A 20,868-nucleotide genomic window follows, 5' to 3' on the forward strand; every position below is an offset into this window, starting at 1 on the left:
TATCCCTAATCTCCACAAACATATCTGCTGTTTTGACTGAGCATTAAATGAAGGGTGGCCTCTTTTTCACAGTACTGTAATCTTATCATATTTTCACAGCTGAATATTGTCTATATTGAATTGTCTAGATGGAAAATGTTTGCCAAAACATCTTGCGGTGTGTTGACTCTGTGTCTATGTGGGGCTTTAGTTTTGACAGAACACATTTAGCTCCTTCAGAAAGCTCCTCAAACTCTGTAATCCTTTTAGGTTGATCTATTTTTTTTTTTTACTGGAGATTATGACTGCATCACTTTACATCCAGAACTCCAACCCAAGTCTTGAGCTGATGTGGGAGTTTATGCCCCACATAAAGTAATACACCGTAAACAACATCACACACTTCCGTTGCGGTTGTATGGAGAAACTTTTACTCTCCCTCTCAGCAAAATTGTATGGTAAAGTAATCAGGGCTTGGTGAAGCAGGGTTTTTTTTTTATATACAAGGCTGCCCACTTCTCCAAGCCCCTGAGCGCTTGTCCACTGGACCCAGTTGGCAAGCGGCTGGCTGCAGGGCCGGATTTAACACAGTTTGACTGAGCTGTCAGCAGCAGCTTGCATCAGGTGGTAGACTCAGCAGAGCAGAGGTGTCCATCAAGGCACAGAGATGAGAGAGAGAAGGAGGAGGAGAGAGTAGTAATGGAGGAAAGGAATATAGGCAGGCTAGGATACTGCAATGAGGTGGATGAAGATACATGCAGAAAGAATCTGCAAACAAATTGTGTGTGTGAGAGAGAGAGAAAGAAGAGACATACAGTGTGAAGAGTGAAAAGAGGACCTAAAAAAAACAATGTGAGAGAGACATGGATAAGACAAGAAAAGAGAATGTCTGAGAGACACGAGTAAAGTCGATCAGGAAGGGAGAAAGAGAGAATGAAGTAAGAGAGCAATTACAATGAGGAGAAATTGAAAGTGAGATTCAGAGAGAGCAGGGCAGTAGTGGAGACCAAGTATGAGTGAAAATGAGAAAGAAAAATATTAAAATGAGGAAAAGAGAGCAATTCTGATGAGGGAAATGAGAGAAAGTGTGAAGTATAGACAAAGAGAGAGAGAGAGATCAAATGCTAGGCTGGGTGACAAGACGTTGCCTTACTTATACTTCAGCCGTCTCATTTCAGTGGTGTGTGGTGAGAAGTTGTAGTTGCGGTGAAGAATATTTATTGGTTCTGCTTGTCTGGGCTCAGGCGGTTGCCTGGAGACTCAGCAGAGCTGAGTGTGAGTGGAGCTCTCCGTGGTGCTGAAAGCCGAGCGGCCTGGAGAACGAGCAGCTTTTTGGGCTGCAGGGGAAATGAAAGCTCTCCATTCACAACGGCCCCTAACTCTGAGCCACCTACAGCATCCAAAACAAGCAGCACTGACACACAGCCTCAATAGATTTATTCAACACCACCCCTTCTACTGAGAGCCGGGTTCACTGCTGAGACCCAGCAGAAAAGCAGGGTATATGATATGAATGCATTATATTGTTATCAGAATCAATCCTCTAAAATTATAGGGTTACATCTCCCCTAATTAACATTAACTGAATGAAAGAACTGAATGGTACAATCCTGTATTGTAGGACCTCGGACACGCTATTCAGCCGTACACTAACACATAAAAAAATGTATATATTTACTTATTAAATATAGTTAAATAAAGTTAAATCACCTAATACTAAAACTGATGTCAGAAACTGAGTATTAAAAATGGATGTCTTCATATGGGGAACCCACCAAATGGAACATAAGCTGGTTTATTTATATGAAGTGTTTAAAATAATAATAATAATAAATGATAATGATTTTTATGCTTTATTTTGACACAAGCTCATCCAACCTTTCTTTGAGTTTATTATTTTATTTATTATTAGTACAGATTGGTATTCTATCACTCCCCCCCAACCCTTTTCTTGAGTAACAGCCTCTGCTGCTCTGTTGAAAAAGACAGAACAGTTGTTTAGAGGACTGGATGACATTCAGCCACAAGAGCATTATTAAGGTCAGGAACTGATGTTGGATGACCAGGTTGGATGCTCTAGGGCTTGAAATTGAACATGGTGAACTTGAGCTCATGTGCAGCAGCTCCAGACTATCCCAACCTATTTTTTTTTATAGAGGATATACAAGCTTAATATGCACAGGAATTGTGAGTCCACATTAGGGATGTGCTGATTTAGGAAACGCAAGGAAATATTTTGGTAGTTTTGCTCTTGGGCTCACCTTACAGTTTCAGAGTGTAATTCTCCTGTACAGCACAGTCCTGAAGTCAAGGGGAAGTGGTACTACCCTCCTATCACAGGCCAGTGAAACATCACAATGCTTACACATCACAAAGGTACAAATACTTTCTAGTGTCCATTTAATAAATTACAATGGGTTGTCCACAAACTTATGGACATGTTACAGAGCCTACCTGGAATCATCGGGCGCAAGGCGGGAATACACTCTGGAGGGGGCACCAGTCCTTCGCAGGGCAACACACACTCACACCTACGGGCACCTTTGAGTCACCAATCCACCTGCCAACGTGTGTTTTTGGACTGTGGGAGGAAACCAGAGCACCCGGAGTAATCCCACACGGACACATGGAGATCACACCAAACTCCTCACAGACAATATTAGGCAGTTTGCTTTAATTTTATGGAAGACCAGTGTGTAGTAGCTAGTGAACAATAATCTCAAAATGAACAGTTGAATTAATAACTGGATATGGTTACAAGAAAGAGATGATAAACCTGATCTCAGACAGTAAGTGTTTGATGAACAGGATGGTGTCAGAGAGGGGGGGGGGGTGGGGGAAAGGAGAGAGACGGTGTGATTGAGACATGAGGTACTCAAGTGGACGGAAAAGCTTCTGTCACTCCAGCATAAAGCAAGAGAGTCTTTAGGAGTTCAGATTTCTCCCTGCCCCCATAGACAGACACATATAAATAACATTTGTTGACCTTTAGCACAATTTTCACAATATATAATAACACATTTCTTCTCAGATGAAGAGTATTAATAGGTAAAAACAGGAACTGAAGTGAAGTATTGATTTTAGGACAAGTGATGTGAATTAAATTGACCTAAACGAAATTGGAAAGATACTAAACCAGACTGAAATGAATTGAATTGACCTCAGCTTTAATCAACTTTAATACACAATTCTTGGGGTCTTACAGTGTAAGGAAATAGGTAATTCATTAAGGATTACAAGACTTCTGGTTTTGACAAATGTGAATATTTAAGCAAGCTGCATTACTCTCCCTATTAATATTATTGAATACAAAAGGAATAGGTGTCTACAAACTTTTGATCAGACTAAAATAGGAAGCTTGAGTTTTTGTTGATTTCATTTTCTCCCTTAAAATTCAGGTTAAGTTTAACAAATAAGGGTGTGTAGGCTGTCTTAGATTAAGTTAACTGTTGTAATTTTGGAGGAATATTGGAGAAGTAATTAAATATATAGTCAGTAGACATACTGTAATACTTTTGGAATTATTGTTATAATCACAAATCTTTAAAAACAATAGTAGAATTTCACACAGTAATTTCACTCTTGGGATGATCCGGATCCAGCTAATATGATGTTTAAAAGAACACTAATATTTTTACATAAAAATTGACAGCTTCAGAAAGCTTGTGAGGCTCCTCTGAATTGTAATAAAGACAATAGTGCCTTTCACAGCTAACAGGCCTTCTCCTTTAAAAACTTGGCCATGCAACTTCAGAAAGACAGGGTGGAGATTTCTCACGAGTATAACACTTCATGTCATGTAGCTCATGGATGTTTACTTGTTTTTCCTAGCATGCAAATCATGGCAGAGTGAGCAGTTGTTCAAGAGTTAATATTGGACAGATTTTTTTCAGGTATTGCTGTTAGTGATAAGTTTGATGATAGTGTTATAATCAGGATTTTGAGTATTACTGAGGGTTTGCTGCTGTTAACTTTAGCTGGATTAGATTCCTTTTTAGCGTTAAACATTGATTTGGGTAATAAGTGCTGTTCTCTGTTGCTGGCCAGAGTTGCACTTTGTGTCTTTGATGTTAGAATCAGGTTTTTTGAGAGTTACTGATGAGCAAGGGCCAGTGGTAGGGTCTGCTAACTTTAGCTGGATTAGCTCACTTTTTTGCGTTTGACGCAGATTCTTGTAAGAAGTGCTTTTATAGTTGTAATTACACGGTGCAATGTCAAGCAGTCAACATCATTTTATTCATTTACACACATTCCCCAGGATCAACATTGAGGTAGTGGGAGTGTAACACTAAAAACCCCAGTTGTGTTTATCAGTTGAACCTGAGTCCTTTGTGACCGATGTGAATATTCCTCATCTCAGATAGTCTCTCTCTCTCTGTGTGTGTGTGTGAGTGTGTGTGTGTGTGCACGCTTGTCTGTGAGAGGAACACTAGGTAAGATTTGGTACTTTTACTCCTGGCATTTTTCTCCCTATAACAAATCATTGAAGCATCACAACAACACTGAAGCTGTAATTTTAATGTAACAATACTACCTAGTGTTGCTCTAATTTAAGAAATGAGTAAAAGGCGAATCAGGGAACAATTTCCTCACTGAGGAAGGGTCATTCTTAGAGGAAGAAGTTCAGCATAAAGACTTAAGAAAAAAAGTCCTTGAGAGAACTGGTCTTTTATGCGCTCTCCGAACGCGCCGTAGCTCGGAGGTATTTGATGCTGAAGGAAGTCACAAAGGACTGCTCTTTTCGGCTGCGCTTTAACCGAACCCATACAGTATCAGAGAGGCTGCCTTAACCGGCTCGTTGTGCATTACAGTCACATCGGCTCTCAGCCGCTCGTCTCCGAGTCATCCTGGAATGCCATTTTAGCGCTCCATGACATCCCAGCGCAACAGAGCAGACGAGCCAAGATTCAGTTGGCTTTCTCTAACAGCTCTGTGTGTCTCCACTGAGATAATACCTTGATGCCTTTCCAAAATAAATAAATAATCTAAAATAAAATCAGCTTGGATTGTGTGGGTGATATGATGGGGAGGAAAAGTGTCCAGCATTCTTTCTTTCCTCAGTGACCTTCAGAGAATGAAATACACATCCTCTCGGACTCCAGCTTCTGACTTGTCCTACTTTTCACCTTTTTAAAATCGCTCGCATCTGTATTGTCCCGTATTGATACTGTATATGTCCCGTGAATTTTCATGTTATGGTGGATATGTTTTTACATTTTGATTCACATATATAATGTATAATATTACACAATTCTCACCTTGGCTCAGCTCGATTCGATCTTTACTCACACCTGGTACGAAGCGAGTAAACAGCAGCTAATATTATAGCTGCTGCTGTTGTGGTTTTCAAAGCCTGCAGTTCCCATTAGAGTTTAGTTTTTTGCTACGTCACTGGCTACATATCTTGGGTGAGTTGTGGAAAAGCACATTGAGCCATGCCGAGCAGAGTTGAGCCGATGCCACGCAGTGGAAAAGGGCCACTTTGTTTTCAGAACAACAGACTGACTCGCTGTTCCAGAGCCCACACATCAACATCCTTGAATGTGTTTGGGAATACACGGACAGCGAAAAGGACATAACTGATACCTAAAACTGAACTTGGGAGGTGTGGGAAAATGTACACAGCAGATTATAAAAATAAATAAATGGAAGCCTCCTGAAAATAATGTAAGCTGGAACAAAGAAACAGGGTGGACTTATGTTTTCACCAACAATCTGAGCACTTTTTATCATTATTATTAACAAATATCAAAGAAAGAGCACATATGTAGACAGAGCATGGATGGATTGGACATTATTTTGGCAAAATAGGTGATTTTATTTGAATCTTCCAGTTCTAAGGTGCTGAGAATCCTCCAGTCATTCTCTGGATGGCCTTCTGCTTAAATGATTTCAGAACTCAAATTATTTATGCAAGCAAGAAGCAAGGCAGAGGAAGGAGAGAGGGGTGCATCAGGAAAAGAGGGAGGAAAAAAAATAGGGCAAGAAATCAAAAGATGAAAACTCAGATGATGGGCATGTCCACATATCTAGCCTTCTGGAGAGCCGCGGGCTAGCAGCCCACACACTGCTTCTTGGTGTCTGTGTGTGGTCCAGATATACATAATGTTGTGGGGACCAAAATCTGTTTACACACTCACATTATGGTGATTCTTTTTACGTATGGCAACACACAATCATTTCTGCATATGGTGACTTTGTGATTAGCACGTTCACATTCCCGTGCTGAGATCTTGGGTTCAAGTCTGGGTGGAGTTTCCATGTTTTCCCATTGTCTGTGGGAGGTTAGGTGAATTAGCTACTAATAACAAAAAACAAAAAAAAAAAACAAAAAAAAAAACAATTGTGTGTGTGTTAATGACGTCTGTATGTGTGTATGCCTAGATATGGATTGGCGCTCTATCCTGTGAACCCCCTAGTGCCCGATGCAGTCCTCCAGGTGGGTGGTTGCTTTTTGCCTGTGTGTGTGGACTGAAGGTTGAATGGAATGGCGTTCTGTGCAGTGTTGACTGTAAAAGCGTCCTTGGGTGTCTAGAAAGGCGCTATATAAGCTTAACAATAAATAAATAAATAAATAATATTGTAAAATCTTATGATGAAGACAAGGTTAGGTTAGGTCTCTAAGAAATGAAAGGAAGTCTTTGTACTATCCCCTGAAACCATAGAGACAAGATGGTGTGTGTGTGTTTTGTGAAATGGCTTCTTTTTAAGCTGTGGTGCTGGGCGCAGGTGTTGAGGCTAGAGGACATTGACTGCCATGTCGCTGTGTTCTGTGACAAGTACAGATTTTTGTGTGCCTACGTTTGGGGCATTTAGCAGCTCTCCCTCATTCGTCCAACTGCTCTGAGAGTTAAAGACAACAATACGTGTTTCTTACTTGAAGCAGACAAAAATAAATCCTTTAGCCCCAGGCTAGAGTTAGCATGAAGAATAAATGTCATTATGTATCCATTGAGGAGGTTGTGATTTAGCGTAAGATTTAGTACCATCTGCTCTGAGCTCCAGAGTAAAGAAAGGTCACATTATATTCCATGACAGCTTCAAACATTGCAACCACCGAGACCATGCAAGTTCGCTTATTGGTTTTAGTGGACTGTGTGTGTGTGTGTGTGTGTCTGTTGGAATATCACTCATGCTTAATCAATGGATATGCAACTGGATCAAAACCCTGCATTCTCAATACACAAGGACCATTGGTTCAGCATTCACAATAATACATTATGAGATAGAAAAACTGAATACACACTTTAATAAACCTGAAGCCCCAACATTCCAGTATAATCAGCAATAACTTCATATTAACCATTCTCTTAAAAGCTGAAAAGTTCTGTCTTGCTCTGGTCTTTAATGAAACACATGTAAATATATTTGCATAAACCATTTGTCCAAACTATGCAAATCTGTCAAATGCAATTTTCCAAACCTTTTATTAATCTCCCCAAATCCACAGCACCACCAACATATGATTAAATTACTACAATAAACAGCCTTCAATATGTTATTAACTGATAATGACGATCACAGTTAAAGCCTGTTGCTGTGTAAAAGAAGTTTTTGGAGCTTTATGCAATTAATATAAGCTTGTTAGCTGCATCAAAGAGTAATGGGCTGTTTGGCCAATCCTACTGAACAATTAAAAATGTCTGATTTTTCAGGCTATATATACACATTTTAATTGACTTCAGTGGTGGCACGGTGGTGCAGCAGGCAGTGTTGCAGGCACACAGTCCCGGGGACCTGGAAGTTGTGGGTTCGAGTCCCGCTCCGGGTGAGTGTGTGTGTTCTCCCTGTGTCTGCGTGGGTTTCCTCCAGGTGCTCCCGTTTCTTCCCACAGCCCAAAAACACACGTTGGTAGGTGGATTGGCGACTCAAGTGTCCGTAGAGTTAATGTGTGAGTGTGTGTCGCCCTGTGAAGGACTGGTGCCCCCTCCAGGATGTGTTCCTGCCTTGCGTTTAGTGATTCCGGGTACGTTCTGGACCCACCATGACCCTGAACTTGTTAAGCGGTTACAGATAATGAATGAACGAATAACTGACTTTATAGGAAACCAATTCTACTGCTTTAAAGTTCATGTTACCCTGGAAGCAATGGTAGCAGCTCTGTCTGAGCATTTGGACCTTGCAACACAAATAGTTAAAGGTTTTACTTCTTAATGGACACTCATGCAACATATTTTTTAGAGGGCTGTCTTTGGTTGACCTGGATGAAAAAGGGCAAAGCTGCTTGTGTGTTTTGCTGTTTGTGCTGAGATAAATAAAGTGGGATAAAAGGCAAGAGCAGCTAAATAATACATCTTCCTTTGAATTTACGCCATCTGAGCCTCTTATGAGGGAGACCTTGTGTGATTTCAATAATGTTTTGGTTATCTCAGTGCCTCCAGCATCAGACCACATGCAGAAGCAACGGAAGCTAGTTGTTTGATGTTCTTTTGGTTTTTTGCTGATAGCTAACATGATGTTCAGGTAATTTTCAGGGACGTGTGACCCTCTTTCTGAATCATAGATTAAGCAAGATAAAGAAATAAAAGTAAAATATCCTCCAAACCAGCCCACTGGAGGCTATGCCTAAAGATAGAATCCATCAACATGGCTCTAAACAAGGCAAGACCTCTGAAACAGCAACAGTGGTGTAAGCTTCAGCATGTGTCTGCCATTAGTCATTACAGCTTTTCCTTCAATTGAGATCTCGGAGGCCAGTTCAACACCTTGCACTCTTCATCCTGCTCCTTAAACCCTTTCTGAAATATTTTATTATTATTATTTTTTTTTTTTTTTGCAGTGTGGCAGGGTGCATTATTCTTTTGAAAAACTGCATGTCCATGTAACATCCACATGAATATCAGTGTCACTGGTTCACCATTCAAAGATGAACTTTATTCAGATATTCCCTGTGGTGTTAAAATATACAAAAACACCAGCAAGAATGCTGTGTCTGATCCACTCTTACCAGGGGTTCTCTAGGGGTTATATGGCGTTCTGGACCTTTAAAAGAACAAGCTGAATGGGAGGTAGGAAATAAAAGACTTGAGAATAAAAGGATGTGGAAATGACATCTCAGTGGATGGAACATTACAAAGATTAGATTAACTGGTTATGTATTAATGTAAAAATCTTTTTTAAAAATGCATTCAAATCATAAAAATGTTTTAGTATCGAGTGTAAACCTTTCCCAGAAATGGAGGCTATAACTAATCTACCTGTTAAAACCCTAGATTTCCCAAGAAACACCAAATGTGCAGGTGTCTTCACACTTATGGCCATAGAGCAGATTCACCAGCATTTGATTTATTGACAGAACTGACTCAAAGGAATGAAATGGCTTGTTGCCTGCATGTGTAAAGGATAAAGGGCAAATGTTCAAAGACAAGGGCTATTTACTAACCTAAACTGTCCAAATTAAACTGCCTTTAATTAAACACAACTCCCAAATCCAGCCCTAATACCAGACCTACTCTAAGAGTACTCACGTTTTATTAGTCAGTAGAGCTTCAATAATTAACCACCTAATTTGCACTGAAGAACTACCCAAGGACTATCCCTAGAGAGCTGTTCAACAGGGGCTGGACTCATTTTCCGAAAATACACGTGAGAAGCTTGAGAGTTTATGCGAAATAAATCAGAAAACCAATGCCTGACCCAGGATTTTCTGCACCGATGATCCACTGATGCACATACACCTGCTGCTGCAACCATTTTAATACTGCACACAGAAATGTAGCCCTGGATGCGGCATCTACAAAGGAGAAAGAAGTCTTTTATGTGTATTTCTTGTGCTCTTCTGTTTAAAGGGTTGTCATGTGCCTCCCCTCATTCTGCCCCCCTTTCACTCAAACATCAGTGAGGTTTGGCCTTCCCTCGTGCACCAGCGTGTGTCAGTGTGTGCTCATCATTCACCGGTGTGTCCTTGGCTTCCTTCATCCTGCCTCTGAGGACCTCAATGACATTTTTTTTATTTTTTTTATTTTACTCACGGAGCAGTGACAAAAAACTACCTGTTTACCAACTTACTCAAACCGAATACAAACAAGGGCGCCGTGCCAAGGGGCTCTGTGCTGCCCGGGGTCAGACTGCCATTTAATCACAACGACAAACACAGGCAATAGCAGGCCAAGACTTGCAAGTACAAGCAAACAGTAACATAAGCACGTCTAGGGAAACTAAAGCAGACATAGGCAAAAAACAGACAAGCATGAGCAGACATAGGCAAACACTGCCAAAAAATAAAGAAACTCTTGTGCATTAAAGATGCTTTTCGATGCTGCCCAGAGTTAGCTAACCAATGGGGATGAAGAAAAAATATCCCCATGGACATTGTTAATGCGCATTTCAATGCCTCTTGTGAAGTACTGCTTCATTTCATTATGTGGTTTGCATGTAAAATACTCATGAGTTCTGAATGGATATGGAGAAGGACACATTATGAGAGAGAGAGAGAGTGAATACAACTATAATCTTATGTGGATTACCCCAATACCTGCAAGATATCCCCAAATCCAGCTAGATATACCCGTACACTCAGCTCATAGAACAAACCCTTCTAGATACCACCAAATCCTGCTGGCCTAACCCTGAACCTTTCTAAACAGTCCCATGCCTCACTGCATAACTTCACCATTTGCTAAATAATTAAAACCTGGCTAGACAACACCAGCTCTTGCTAGAAAACTTGGTGTATAAATAAAATCCTTATATACAGTATAGTTCCTACACCTACCCTGAGTTTCAATTCAGATTTTCACTTGCTCTCACCCACTTCCACTGACCACTCTGAAGTGCGTATAGCGCCTATAAGTGCCCACTCTTTGTACAAGGGGAGGAATGGGCAAGAAGGAGAAGCTATTTCAAACAGAACATACTCAACCGCAGGAACAAACACAAACATGCATCCTCCCCTCCTATCCTACCCTGCTATGGAAATTGTTATTCTGGGAAAGTTCCACTTCTGAAGTGGACCTCAGGCTTATTTAACACACTTCAGTTCATATGGAAATGGAATGTCCCTTAAGATGGGGTGGGATTTATGACCAGAATTGAAACACAGGGCTAAGTAATCCCAACGCTTGGTAGTAACTAGGGCTGCCCACCCCTCTGGACGTGTGTACTCACTGCCCCCTAGTGTTCACTAGTGTGTGTGTAAATGTTTCACTGCACAGATTGGGTTAAATGTGGAGACGAAATTGGCACAGTGGCCAATAAAGTGATTACAATTCTAATGACCACCACAAACTCTTCTAGATAATCCCCCAAAAAATACTACTATGTAAACACAAAACGAATACAGCCCCTTCATTGGCTAGATGACCGCAAATATTACTGGGTAATGCCAAATCTTGCTAGATAACCAAACCAGACTTGGTTAGACGCTCCTAAAAACCAATCTGGCATAACTTCAAAACCTTCAACACAACCCTATCTCATTTTAGACTTTCTCAAATCGTGCTGGACATCTTGTTACATAAGCCCAAACTTGCCTAGACTACTCCAGCTCAAGCTAACTTACAATGAAACCAGCTAAATGACACCAAAGCCTGCTATAACACTTGGCATACAGCCCAAAATTATATAAATATTTACATATTTTGGATATTAATATTCACAATATTTAATTCTAAACTCCCATGACCCAAAGTGCTCCTGGATGAGCCAGAGTCTTGCAGGAGCTTGCCAACCCCTTTGAAACAGCTCGGCCGATGTGTGATGCAAAATCCTGCTGACAGACCCCCAAACCATGAGGTGTGCAGCATGTGGTGGCCAGCCCGCTAGCTCACTGCCTCTGTTGAATGTAGAGAGTCTGATCAGCTTGTGCTCACACAATACATGGTGCGTGAAAAAAAAAAAAAGCAGTACGAAGAGACAGAAACCCTGCCTTTTAAACGGATGAATATTGCAGTGTGGAAGCAGCTCCAGGGATGTGAAGTTAATTGGTTTAAAAGCCTGTGATATGATAGTGTGCAGCGATGTATGAAAGAGAAAAACAAACATAAACACTCAGAACACGGCCTGGCTTTGATATCCGGCTATATGAAATAATCGTGCTGTTGGACCGGAGGATCCAGGCTGAGAGGGAGATTAATCTCAGCTAAATCAGAGGTGCCGGAGTGCACATGCTAAAAATAAGATGTTGCCATCCTCTAACCGAGACAGCGACAGACTACTCGAATTGCCTGCAACATCCCGATGCTGGAGAATTCATACTCTCCGAGCAATATCCAAATTCTGCTCATTTCACAAGTGCACACACAATCTTTCGCTCTCTCTCTCTCTCTCACACACACACACACACACACACACACACACACACATTCGCATGCATAAAAACATACATCTTAACCAGAGCTGTATTCTAATACCGCAAAATTCTAATCACACTTTCCCCATTTATCTTACAAATTAATATCATATGGAAATATAAAAATCAGTAAAACGCACAGTATATCAAATGATCATATTTGTGCCTATAATTGAAAATACGCATTAAGACCTGCGCATATCTGCCAGAGAAGCACAGGAAGAAGGAGGCAAGAGTGAAAAAAGGAGCTCCAAATAGGCCGCTGAGGTCCACTGGGGATAGGCTAGTGGCATTTCCAAGAATTCTGTCCTCATTAGAGACATGAACCAGACGCAGCATTCGTCTTTTTTTGTCTTGGGAACGTGTATTAGTTTGTGTGTGTGTGGATGTCTGTATGTGTGTACTCGTGTGATTGCTTAGTGCACGCATGTGTGTGTGTGTGTGTGTGTATGTGTGTGTTTGCATGCGTTGATTGGAGGCAGACTTATGCACCAATTTTGCACCTACGCACAGCGTCCCACTGATGAGCCCCAGCGAGACCCAGGAAGCCCAGGGAAACTCATTTGCTCTGACTGGATATTTCATAAGGCATTGCCACTCATTAGAGCGACATCCTGCACAGTAACTACTGCTCCAGCGCGAGCAGAAGAGACCCAGTGTAATTCTGCACCATGGAGAGCTCTTGCACCACTGAAAGAGCTGGAAAGGTACTATACCCACACAAGGACTTAGCTTTTTGTCTCTAAAAGCAATATGAATGCTGTATGCAGATCAGTGAAACCATGTCCACCTGAGCTGATTTTATATATTCCATCTCATATTTAATCTTTGACAGTATGTACATACACAGACACTGAGTGGAGCAACATTTAATGTGTTCCATGCTATTTCCCAAATGGCTCCCTATTCACCATTCCTTATATTTCTCACTTTACATGCAGTCAACTATTATAATAAAACAAATTCAGGAGATTAGTGAACAGTTTTGGACGTTATTCCATGCAGGGTTTTATCAAACAGAGCAGTGTACTATGGGTACCTTCTATCCACTAAGGTATATGGGTTGTATGCTACTTATTGTGTACTTACGTATTGTGGGATTGTTAGAGTGCACAGAAAATTGTCACGATGTTTTCGAACACTACCACAAAATGGCGGAACCCCAAAACAGTGCATTATATAGTGAACAGGGCTCAGCATCAGAATTAGTAGCTGCTCTGGCAGTGTCTGAGCAGCTCAAGGGTATTTTGGACTCTATTTTTACTGGAATACAAACTTAAATGAGCACAAGAAGTTTGTAAGTCGCTCTGGATAAAAGTGTCTGCTAAATGCTGTAAATGCAAATGAAGTGTTCTCCTTCAAGCGTGTAGAGCTGGCAATGATACTGCATTAGTGGCAGCTCAAAAAGGTATGGGGGATACTTCATGGGATTCAGAGGAAGCTTGTGCTAGTCTTAACCCTCCCTGTTTTGCAGCATCAGATGAAGGTATATCTACTGACAATGACTAAGCTGAGACGATTATAAGTGTAGAACAATTTTGGAAGCTCATATTTTGCACCTATTTTCTTTGGGTTTTTTTCTTATTTAAGTGGATGTCTATCTAAATTTCTACATATTTTCTAATAATAATATATATATACAATATACATGCAGCCAGAATACATGCAAATCATTACACAAACCAAAAAGAATAATCAGAGGTATTTCCTTCAAGCTAAAAACATACATTACTGTCAGAAAGGTTTAGAGTACAGTCTCTCTCTCTCTCTCTCTCTGAGAATTTGAGCTGAACCTGATCCGCACATTTCTGCACTGCCAGTACTGCTGTCTCACAATACATTGCACTACAGCTCAAAATCCCCCACCACCAGGAGCCATGTATAAATGAAGAAGAGGAGCTCTGCTCTTGAAACTAAAAATGAAGCAGCGTTATCCATTCAGTCGTGCAAAACTCTATTCATTCTGACACATTCTGGCTGTACTTTAGTTGTCTGACACGGGACTCAACAAAAGCAGCTCTGAGCTCAGTTCTGAACGTGAGCCGTGGGAGAACAGTGAGAAGTGGAGGAAGACTTTGCTCACCTCCCGTCCTGGGGAGCTCTAAAATGATATCAAAGCAGTTCACACACATTTTACATCCTCAGAGAGCTGCAGTTTTATGAAAGAGGTCTAGTCTGCTGCCATACATTAGATTTTGTGATTATTTTTTTTTTCTTGTAGAAGGAATGTGATGGTGGGTGGGTGAAGTGTGTGTGTGTGTGTGTGTGTGTGTGAATACATTCCTGAGTGTTCTTCCAGAGTACAATGTCCCTCTGAGTCAACAACGTGCGATCTTATCTTAGATGTTCTCAACGATGTTCATGCTGCTGCTGATGATCATGAACACCATGATTGTGTTTAGGTCTACACTCATCCAATTTCTCCTGAACACAACAGAGACCTTCTGTCGGCGCAGATCGCTTCTTCACTTCTGGAACCAATGGGAACCTAAACGCTGCAATAACCTAAAGTTGATACGTTCCACTGCAACTGCACAACCAGCTGATAAACAAAGACACAGCGACAATAACACACACAAACAAACTTATCATTTCACATCACATTCAATCAAGATAATTCTAGTAACTTGTCTATTCACACATGTGGCGCCACATTAAATGGTAGTAAGTAAAACACGTTGAATGAAACTGGTGCACCGTTTAAGGTGGACTGGAATATTCGAAAAAATAGCTAACTTCTCCACTAACGGAAAGAGTCACGAGAGTAACGAGCGTCAGGTAAAAAGTGTGGCTGGAGACTCACAGCGCTGGTTGCGGCGCTTGCCCTTGTACATGGTCATTCTGAATGGCTCCAGATTGACGGTTTCAAACTCCTCTCTGAAGATAGATGAAGTGTCTCACTCTCTCTCTCTCTCTCTCACTCAAACACACTCTCTTCTGCTTCTCTCCCTCGCCGCTCCGAAACTGAACCGAGGTGAACGCGCTGTGTTCGTGTGGGCTGTACCATTGCGCTCATCCACGGGGGAGAGGGGGAGGGTCGACACGCACTGCACAGTGTCCGTATCAGTCAATAGAGAAAGGTCTATACTAATGATGTAAGAAATTCTAATTAATTCAATAAACTGTAATACTCATTGAAATAAGGTAAATGTTAATTTAGTGGTGTTTTGTTGTGTTTCTAATACAGTAAGGAAAGGGGTTAATTTATTGGGAGCCAAAATTCCACTACTGCAGTGCTGGGCAAAAATAAGAAAGAGTTAGGGTTAAGGTTAGGTTTAGATTGTTATTTATTTATTTGTGTATTTATTTATTTAAACTTCCACTCAAAATGGCCATTAAAGACAAGTCATACATGTTTAATTAGAAGCAGCCAAGTAGATATAGGGAAGTCTTAAAGGGGAAGTCCAAGGTCCCAAACTGAGGCCATCAGAAAATCTGATTCCATGTTTGAGAGGCGGGAGAACATCTCACTCCACCCCTGCTACAGATCTGTGATAAAACATCATGTACTCTTGTCCCATATCCTCCCAATGGGAAGACAACTCAACAGGACTAGTCTGAAAGGATTGTGTAGCTGTTGAGGCACCGCTAATGAGGAAAAAAATAAATAAAAATTGAAGCAATAGACAAGAAAGAGGCGTGTCTGGAAATAATTATATCATGAGAAGCAATGAAAATGTAACTCTAAAAGCAAACTTTGAATGTGTGGAGAAATTTGAAAACCACTTGAAAAAAGAAGGGAAGGATGGACAATTGAAATAGAGGTTAATAATATTCTATAATTGTTTAAGTTTATATGTCAGTTTGTAGTTGGATCGCTAGTGTATAAACTGGGTATTTACAGTTTAAGACACCCGTTCTTGTGGTTGGAGATTAAAATCTGGGGGTGGTCAGGGCTTCAGGAAAAGTGTTGGTCACTGTTTTGGGCTCTTGATAAAGAATTTATGCATGTTACATTGCTAAGTGCATTTAAATTATTTAACAGACACCCTTATCCAGAGCGACATCATGTTAATCATGGTACAGAGTTAGTCTAATGCAGTATTAAGAGTCATGCACAAGGACTTTTAGGTTAGATACTTGGTACTTCTGCTGGGAATGAAACTCTTGTCTGCCAACTAGAGGGTAGCAACATTGCCCACTATGCTTTACCAATAATACCTCATCTCCGTAGCCCCAGCCTTTTCTGCTTGGCACGCTGTAAAGTTTATTGACCATGCGTATTCTGTAATGTTAAGTATTTGGATACGACTGAGCCTGGAGCCAGGCTTCTGTATTCTGATATATGCTCAGGGCACTAAACATCAAAAAGACAAATGGACCAATGGCGTAGGTCCAAATTCAGCATCAGGTCCTCTCTGGAAAACTCAAACTAAGGTCAGTCTGTTGGAGTCCACTTTCCAAATGGCCCTGCAAGAGCAGAATGGCTTTTCATCAACAATTACACCGTAAATTTGTATACACTGCCTGCTGCCTGGTTCAAGCATTCAAAGTATAAAATAAATGAAAACGCTCTGCATGCAGTTTCACTTGAAAGAATTCATTGCAGTCCATTTTTGGTATTTTATCCACTAAGGACTATGAGGTCAAAGTTTAACCGCCTTGAGATGCTTTTCACTGAGGCAGCTGCAGCTCCACACACCAAGACAAATGTCTCATCTGCCTTTCACTGGGAGATTGCGTTGCTACGGAGACAAGGGAAGGAGAATGTATATTGTGGATATAGTGAGCTATTTATTGCACTTTTGGTATCTGTGTAGGGGTTGGATGACTTTCTTTTGACCAGAAATAACAGCGAAAAAGCAAGTGAGTAATATCCAGTGGCACTGTGGGAGATAAGGGAAGTAATACACTCTAAATCGCACTGCCTCTCTACAGCTAAGCTTAAATATGACACCATGGTGTTTTGTCCTCCAGCTCGACCAAAGGACGAGTAGGGATTGTAATCAAGACAATCACAAGTATTGAATGAACCCCTGTAAAAATAAGGCAGAGTTCAATAGCTCACGCATTAAACGTCAGGCTTATTACAGTGTTATTCATCATAAGAGTTATTATTCAGTCTGTTCTGTGAATCATTCAGAAAGCACACTGAAACTAATATGTACCTTGTGTAGTGAGTAATTACAGAAATGGAGCACTTGCAGAGTCTTGCAGCTTAAGGGGTCAGATGGGTCTGGAGCTGAGATTTGCAGCTGACAGTTTTTATTTATTTATTTATTAAAAATGAAACTACAGAGATTTTCAAGCAACAAGCACTACAGCCTTTAACAAACACACAAAGTGCCATTGATGCAAAGCACAACAGCACCCCCGTGTGGAGGAGTCCTTATATGTGATGAATATGTGAGAAATGGGGGTGTCATGTTGACACCCAACTCCAGGGTCCTTGGGGTGTGGGTTTGAGGCAATAATAGGATGATTCAGAGTTTAGTGTGTTCTGCCTGTGTCCGCGTGGGTTTCCGCCAGGTGCTCAGGTTTTCTCCCACAGCCCAAAAACACATGTTGGTAGGTGTATTGGCATTGCTTTTGTGTATTACTTGTTTACAGCAAGTTCAAACATGTGTGTAAAAGTTTCAGAGAACAGAGCCATCCACCTGAGCTCATAAACAGTGGAGAAAGTAGCCAAAAGGCCAAAGGTAAGATATGGTATTTTGCACAGTGTAATTCACCTTTACAACACTGTCCTGAAATGAAAGGAAAGGGGGTGGTTTCCTACCTTTCTACAAATGCTCCATAGTGCAGTTTCTGCAGTGCTGAGCCTGGAGTAGCAAAGAAAGCGGGTCTGTTCTCTCTATTACAGGTCAGTGGAGCACCACAATGGTTTTGAAGCTGTCCTACCTAGTGTTCTTGTAATTTTTTATAAAGCTTAATATAGTGTTGAGGGCGGCACGGTGGCACAGCAGGTAGTGTCGCAGTCACACAACTCCATGAAACTAGAGATTGTGGGTTCAAGTCCCATTCCGGGTGACTGTCTGTGAGGAGTTTGGTGTGTTCTCCCTTTGTCCGCGTGGGTTTCCTCCGGGTGCTCCGGTTTCCTCCCACAGTCCAAAAACACACGTTGGTAGGTAGATGGGTGACTCACAAATGTCCGTAGGTGTGAGTGTGTCTGTGTTGCTCTGTGAAGGACTGGCGCCCCCTCCAGGGTGTATTCCTGCCTTGCGCCCAATGATTCCAGGTAGGCTCTGGACCCACCGCGACCCTGAACTGGATAAGCGGTTACAGATAATGGATGAATGAATGTAGTGTTGGAATCTACTGTTTATTTTGTAGTGTACGGGTAATTATTGTAATGTACAGACATATCACATATCACGCAGCAGCAGCTATAGAAATGACATATAGCACATCTTTTGTACCTTTCCAAATGATCCATGTTATCAATAGACAAGGAGTGATACAACACTTATATAAAGTAAAACCTGTGTTTTAAACCAGATAGAGATAATAATCAGAGAGTTGCTGAGCAAATTGAGCAAATAATTGCTGGTATTAGATTGGCATTTGTCTTTGTTATTAATTGTTTTGATTTGCCCAGAGTCTCACAACTCTCTTGAGCCATCTGCTGACGCCAGTGCTTTATTTATAAAGACACCATCTGTTTCCTGTCACTTTAATATATTGTAGCTGTCCAATTTAAAAACATGTATCTCCAAAAGAAGAAATAAAACCTTAACTTTCAATGGAAGCACATGTAAAACATAGATTGTATTCCAAGTACATTTTGGAACGTTTCTATTGGGCCATTCTTGGACTTTGAAGGACAACTGCTGTGTTCAAATGATGTAGTAAACTAAAATGGATATACATGTTTTTAATTGGAAAGCGATAATATTAATTCAGGTCAAAATATTAGCCAACTCTCTGCTATGATGTGCAGGTATTCTCAATTTTTTTATCTGTCATGAGAAGGTATGGATTATGATGTAGCAGATCAAAGACTCATGGAGTATAATTTTGTAATATTCTTCCTATAAACAATGTCATAAAAACCTCGTGCAGCATGTAAAATCTTTCTCTCTCTCAGAGAAAACGTCTCCTCCTGTGTGATCACCATCCCCTCTGTATAAAATTATGTCTTACTTCAACTATATCTGCACTAGAGCGGACAACACAGCAGGTTTCTGCACTAGCCTGTTCTTTCATATTTAAAGCAACACTGCAAAGTGGGGAACCGAATTCAGACTTTTATTCCAGTAATATATTCGCACTCCTGTTGTAACATTAAGAAAATCCATTTCATAGCAGAGTTCAGAGACAGAGATGAACTTTTACTCCATGTGAGTTTTAAATGCAAAGCCGGTACAATGCTCAGTATTCCAGAGGGCAGTGAGTGCTGTCTGAACAGGCTCTTAGTATTTTAGTAAGTTGTGCCAATTGCTCATATGCTTCTTACTGCTTTGTTTTGTGAAGTGTCAGTGACAGCCATGGTGTAGAATGGACGGAATGGATACTGAGGCACTCAGTGTCACAGCTTAGTCACAGACCACAGCTGAAATGGTCACTGCAGCAAACCTGTAACAACATTAGAACCCATGCAATGAACAAGGTTTTTTTTTTAATCTTAGATATTTCACAATAACATATTTACACTATGCTTCACTAATGAACCTTCCACTGGAAAAAAAAAAAAGATTTTAGGCAGTGGTTCTTCTATAGGATCCAGGCCAGGATTTTACAATGGCCAGCCGGTATGGTGCTATACCTGGCCACTGAAGTGCAGCTATAGTGTTGTACCTGCTGGCTGGTCTAAACTTGAAGAATATTCTATAGCATTAGGTCAGACACTGGCACTGTTATTTGTAAAAGTGAATATTAACACTATTTTAAAAAGATTTTGCTTTTTACATGCTTCAGATTTCTGTCTCCTCATGATCTGTGTCTGTTTCACCCTCCTGGGAACCTGGACTAAACTATCACTCCTGGGGAATGGCTGCTCCATTCCCCTTGACAGTGACTCTCATCTGCAGCTGCTCAGAGACTCATAAACACAGCTTTTTAAAGCCCTGTGACTGAGGAATGCTTGTTCACTGCTCAAAATGTTCCTGAAGGCAGTGCTACCTTCGAGGAAGCATGTCATTGGCTTCCAGCCAGCAGGCACTGATGAGCATGATTGGTTAGCAAACACATTGCTTTACCTGTCAGAATTGAATTTGAAAGAAATACATTTTTTGAAGTATATATTATTATTTTCATTTATTTGTTTGTTTGATTGTTTGTTAGAAATCTTGCAAAAATTCCAGTATTTTGTTTTGATAATATGGAGGAAGTATTTTTGAAGCCTACTATACACCGAACCAGTTTGTCCTGTGTCTCTGTGGTTGACCACCTTGCTTTGCTGCTGCTCCGTAGTTTTGCATGTTACTGTTTTATTATTTTATTTACTTTTTTTTTTTTTCATATGGACCCATCCTGGCTTAACTAAGATGTGAAACATATCCCCATGAATGCTACTCTCAGCTGAGGCAAGAATATGCACACACAGTGCTGAAAAATGCATCAGGTCTTGTTTTGGTCTTATCTTAGTGCATCACTTTAGAGCTGTGTTTATAGCAACACTGTGTCCGCTCCCACAGCACATTTTCGTTGAATTTTGAACA

The 20,868-nt window shown here is 40.8% G+C and overlaps 1 protein-coding gene across 3 annotated transcripts in view; it reads right to left on the reverse strand.

Moving 5' to 3' along the window:
- LOC136708362 (RNA-binding Raly-like protein) overlaps positions 1 to 20,868 on the reverse strand; it is a 105,710-nt gene that overhangs the window by 31,566 nt on the left and 53,276 nt on the right. For 2 of the 3 annotated variants that reach the window (XM_066682872.1, XM_066682871.1), the window contains exon 1: positions 15,072 to 15,237. The exons of the other annotated variant lie outside the window; for it this stretch is intronic. In XM_066682872.1, coding sequence (XP_066538969.1) covers positions 15,072 to 15,108 — 37 coding nt within the window. In that variant the 5' untranslated portion in view covers positions 15,109 to 15,237. Of the gene's footprint in view, positions 1 to 15,071; positions 15,238 to 20,868 lie in introns of those variants that run through there. 3 annotated transcript variants of the gene reach the window in all.

This window comes from Hoplias malabaricus, chromosome 10 (assembly GCF_029633855.1).
Source record: "Hoplias malabaricus isolate fHopMal1 chromosome 10, fHopMal1.hap1, whole genome shotgun sequence".
NCBI lineage: Eukaryota > Metazoa > Chordata > Actinopteri > Characiformes > Erythrinidae > Hoplias > Hoplias malabaricus.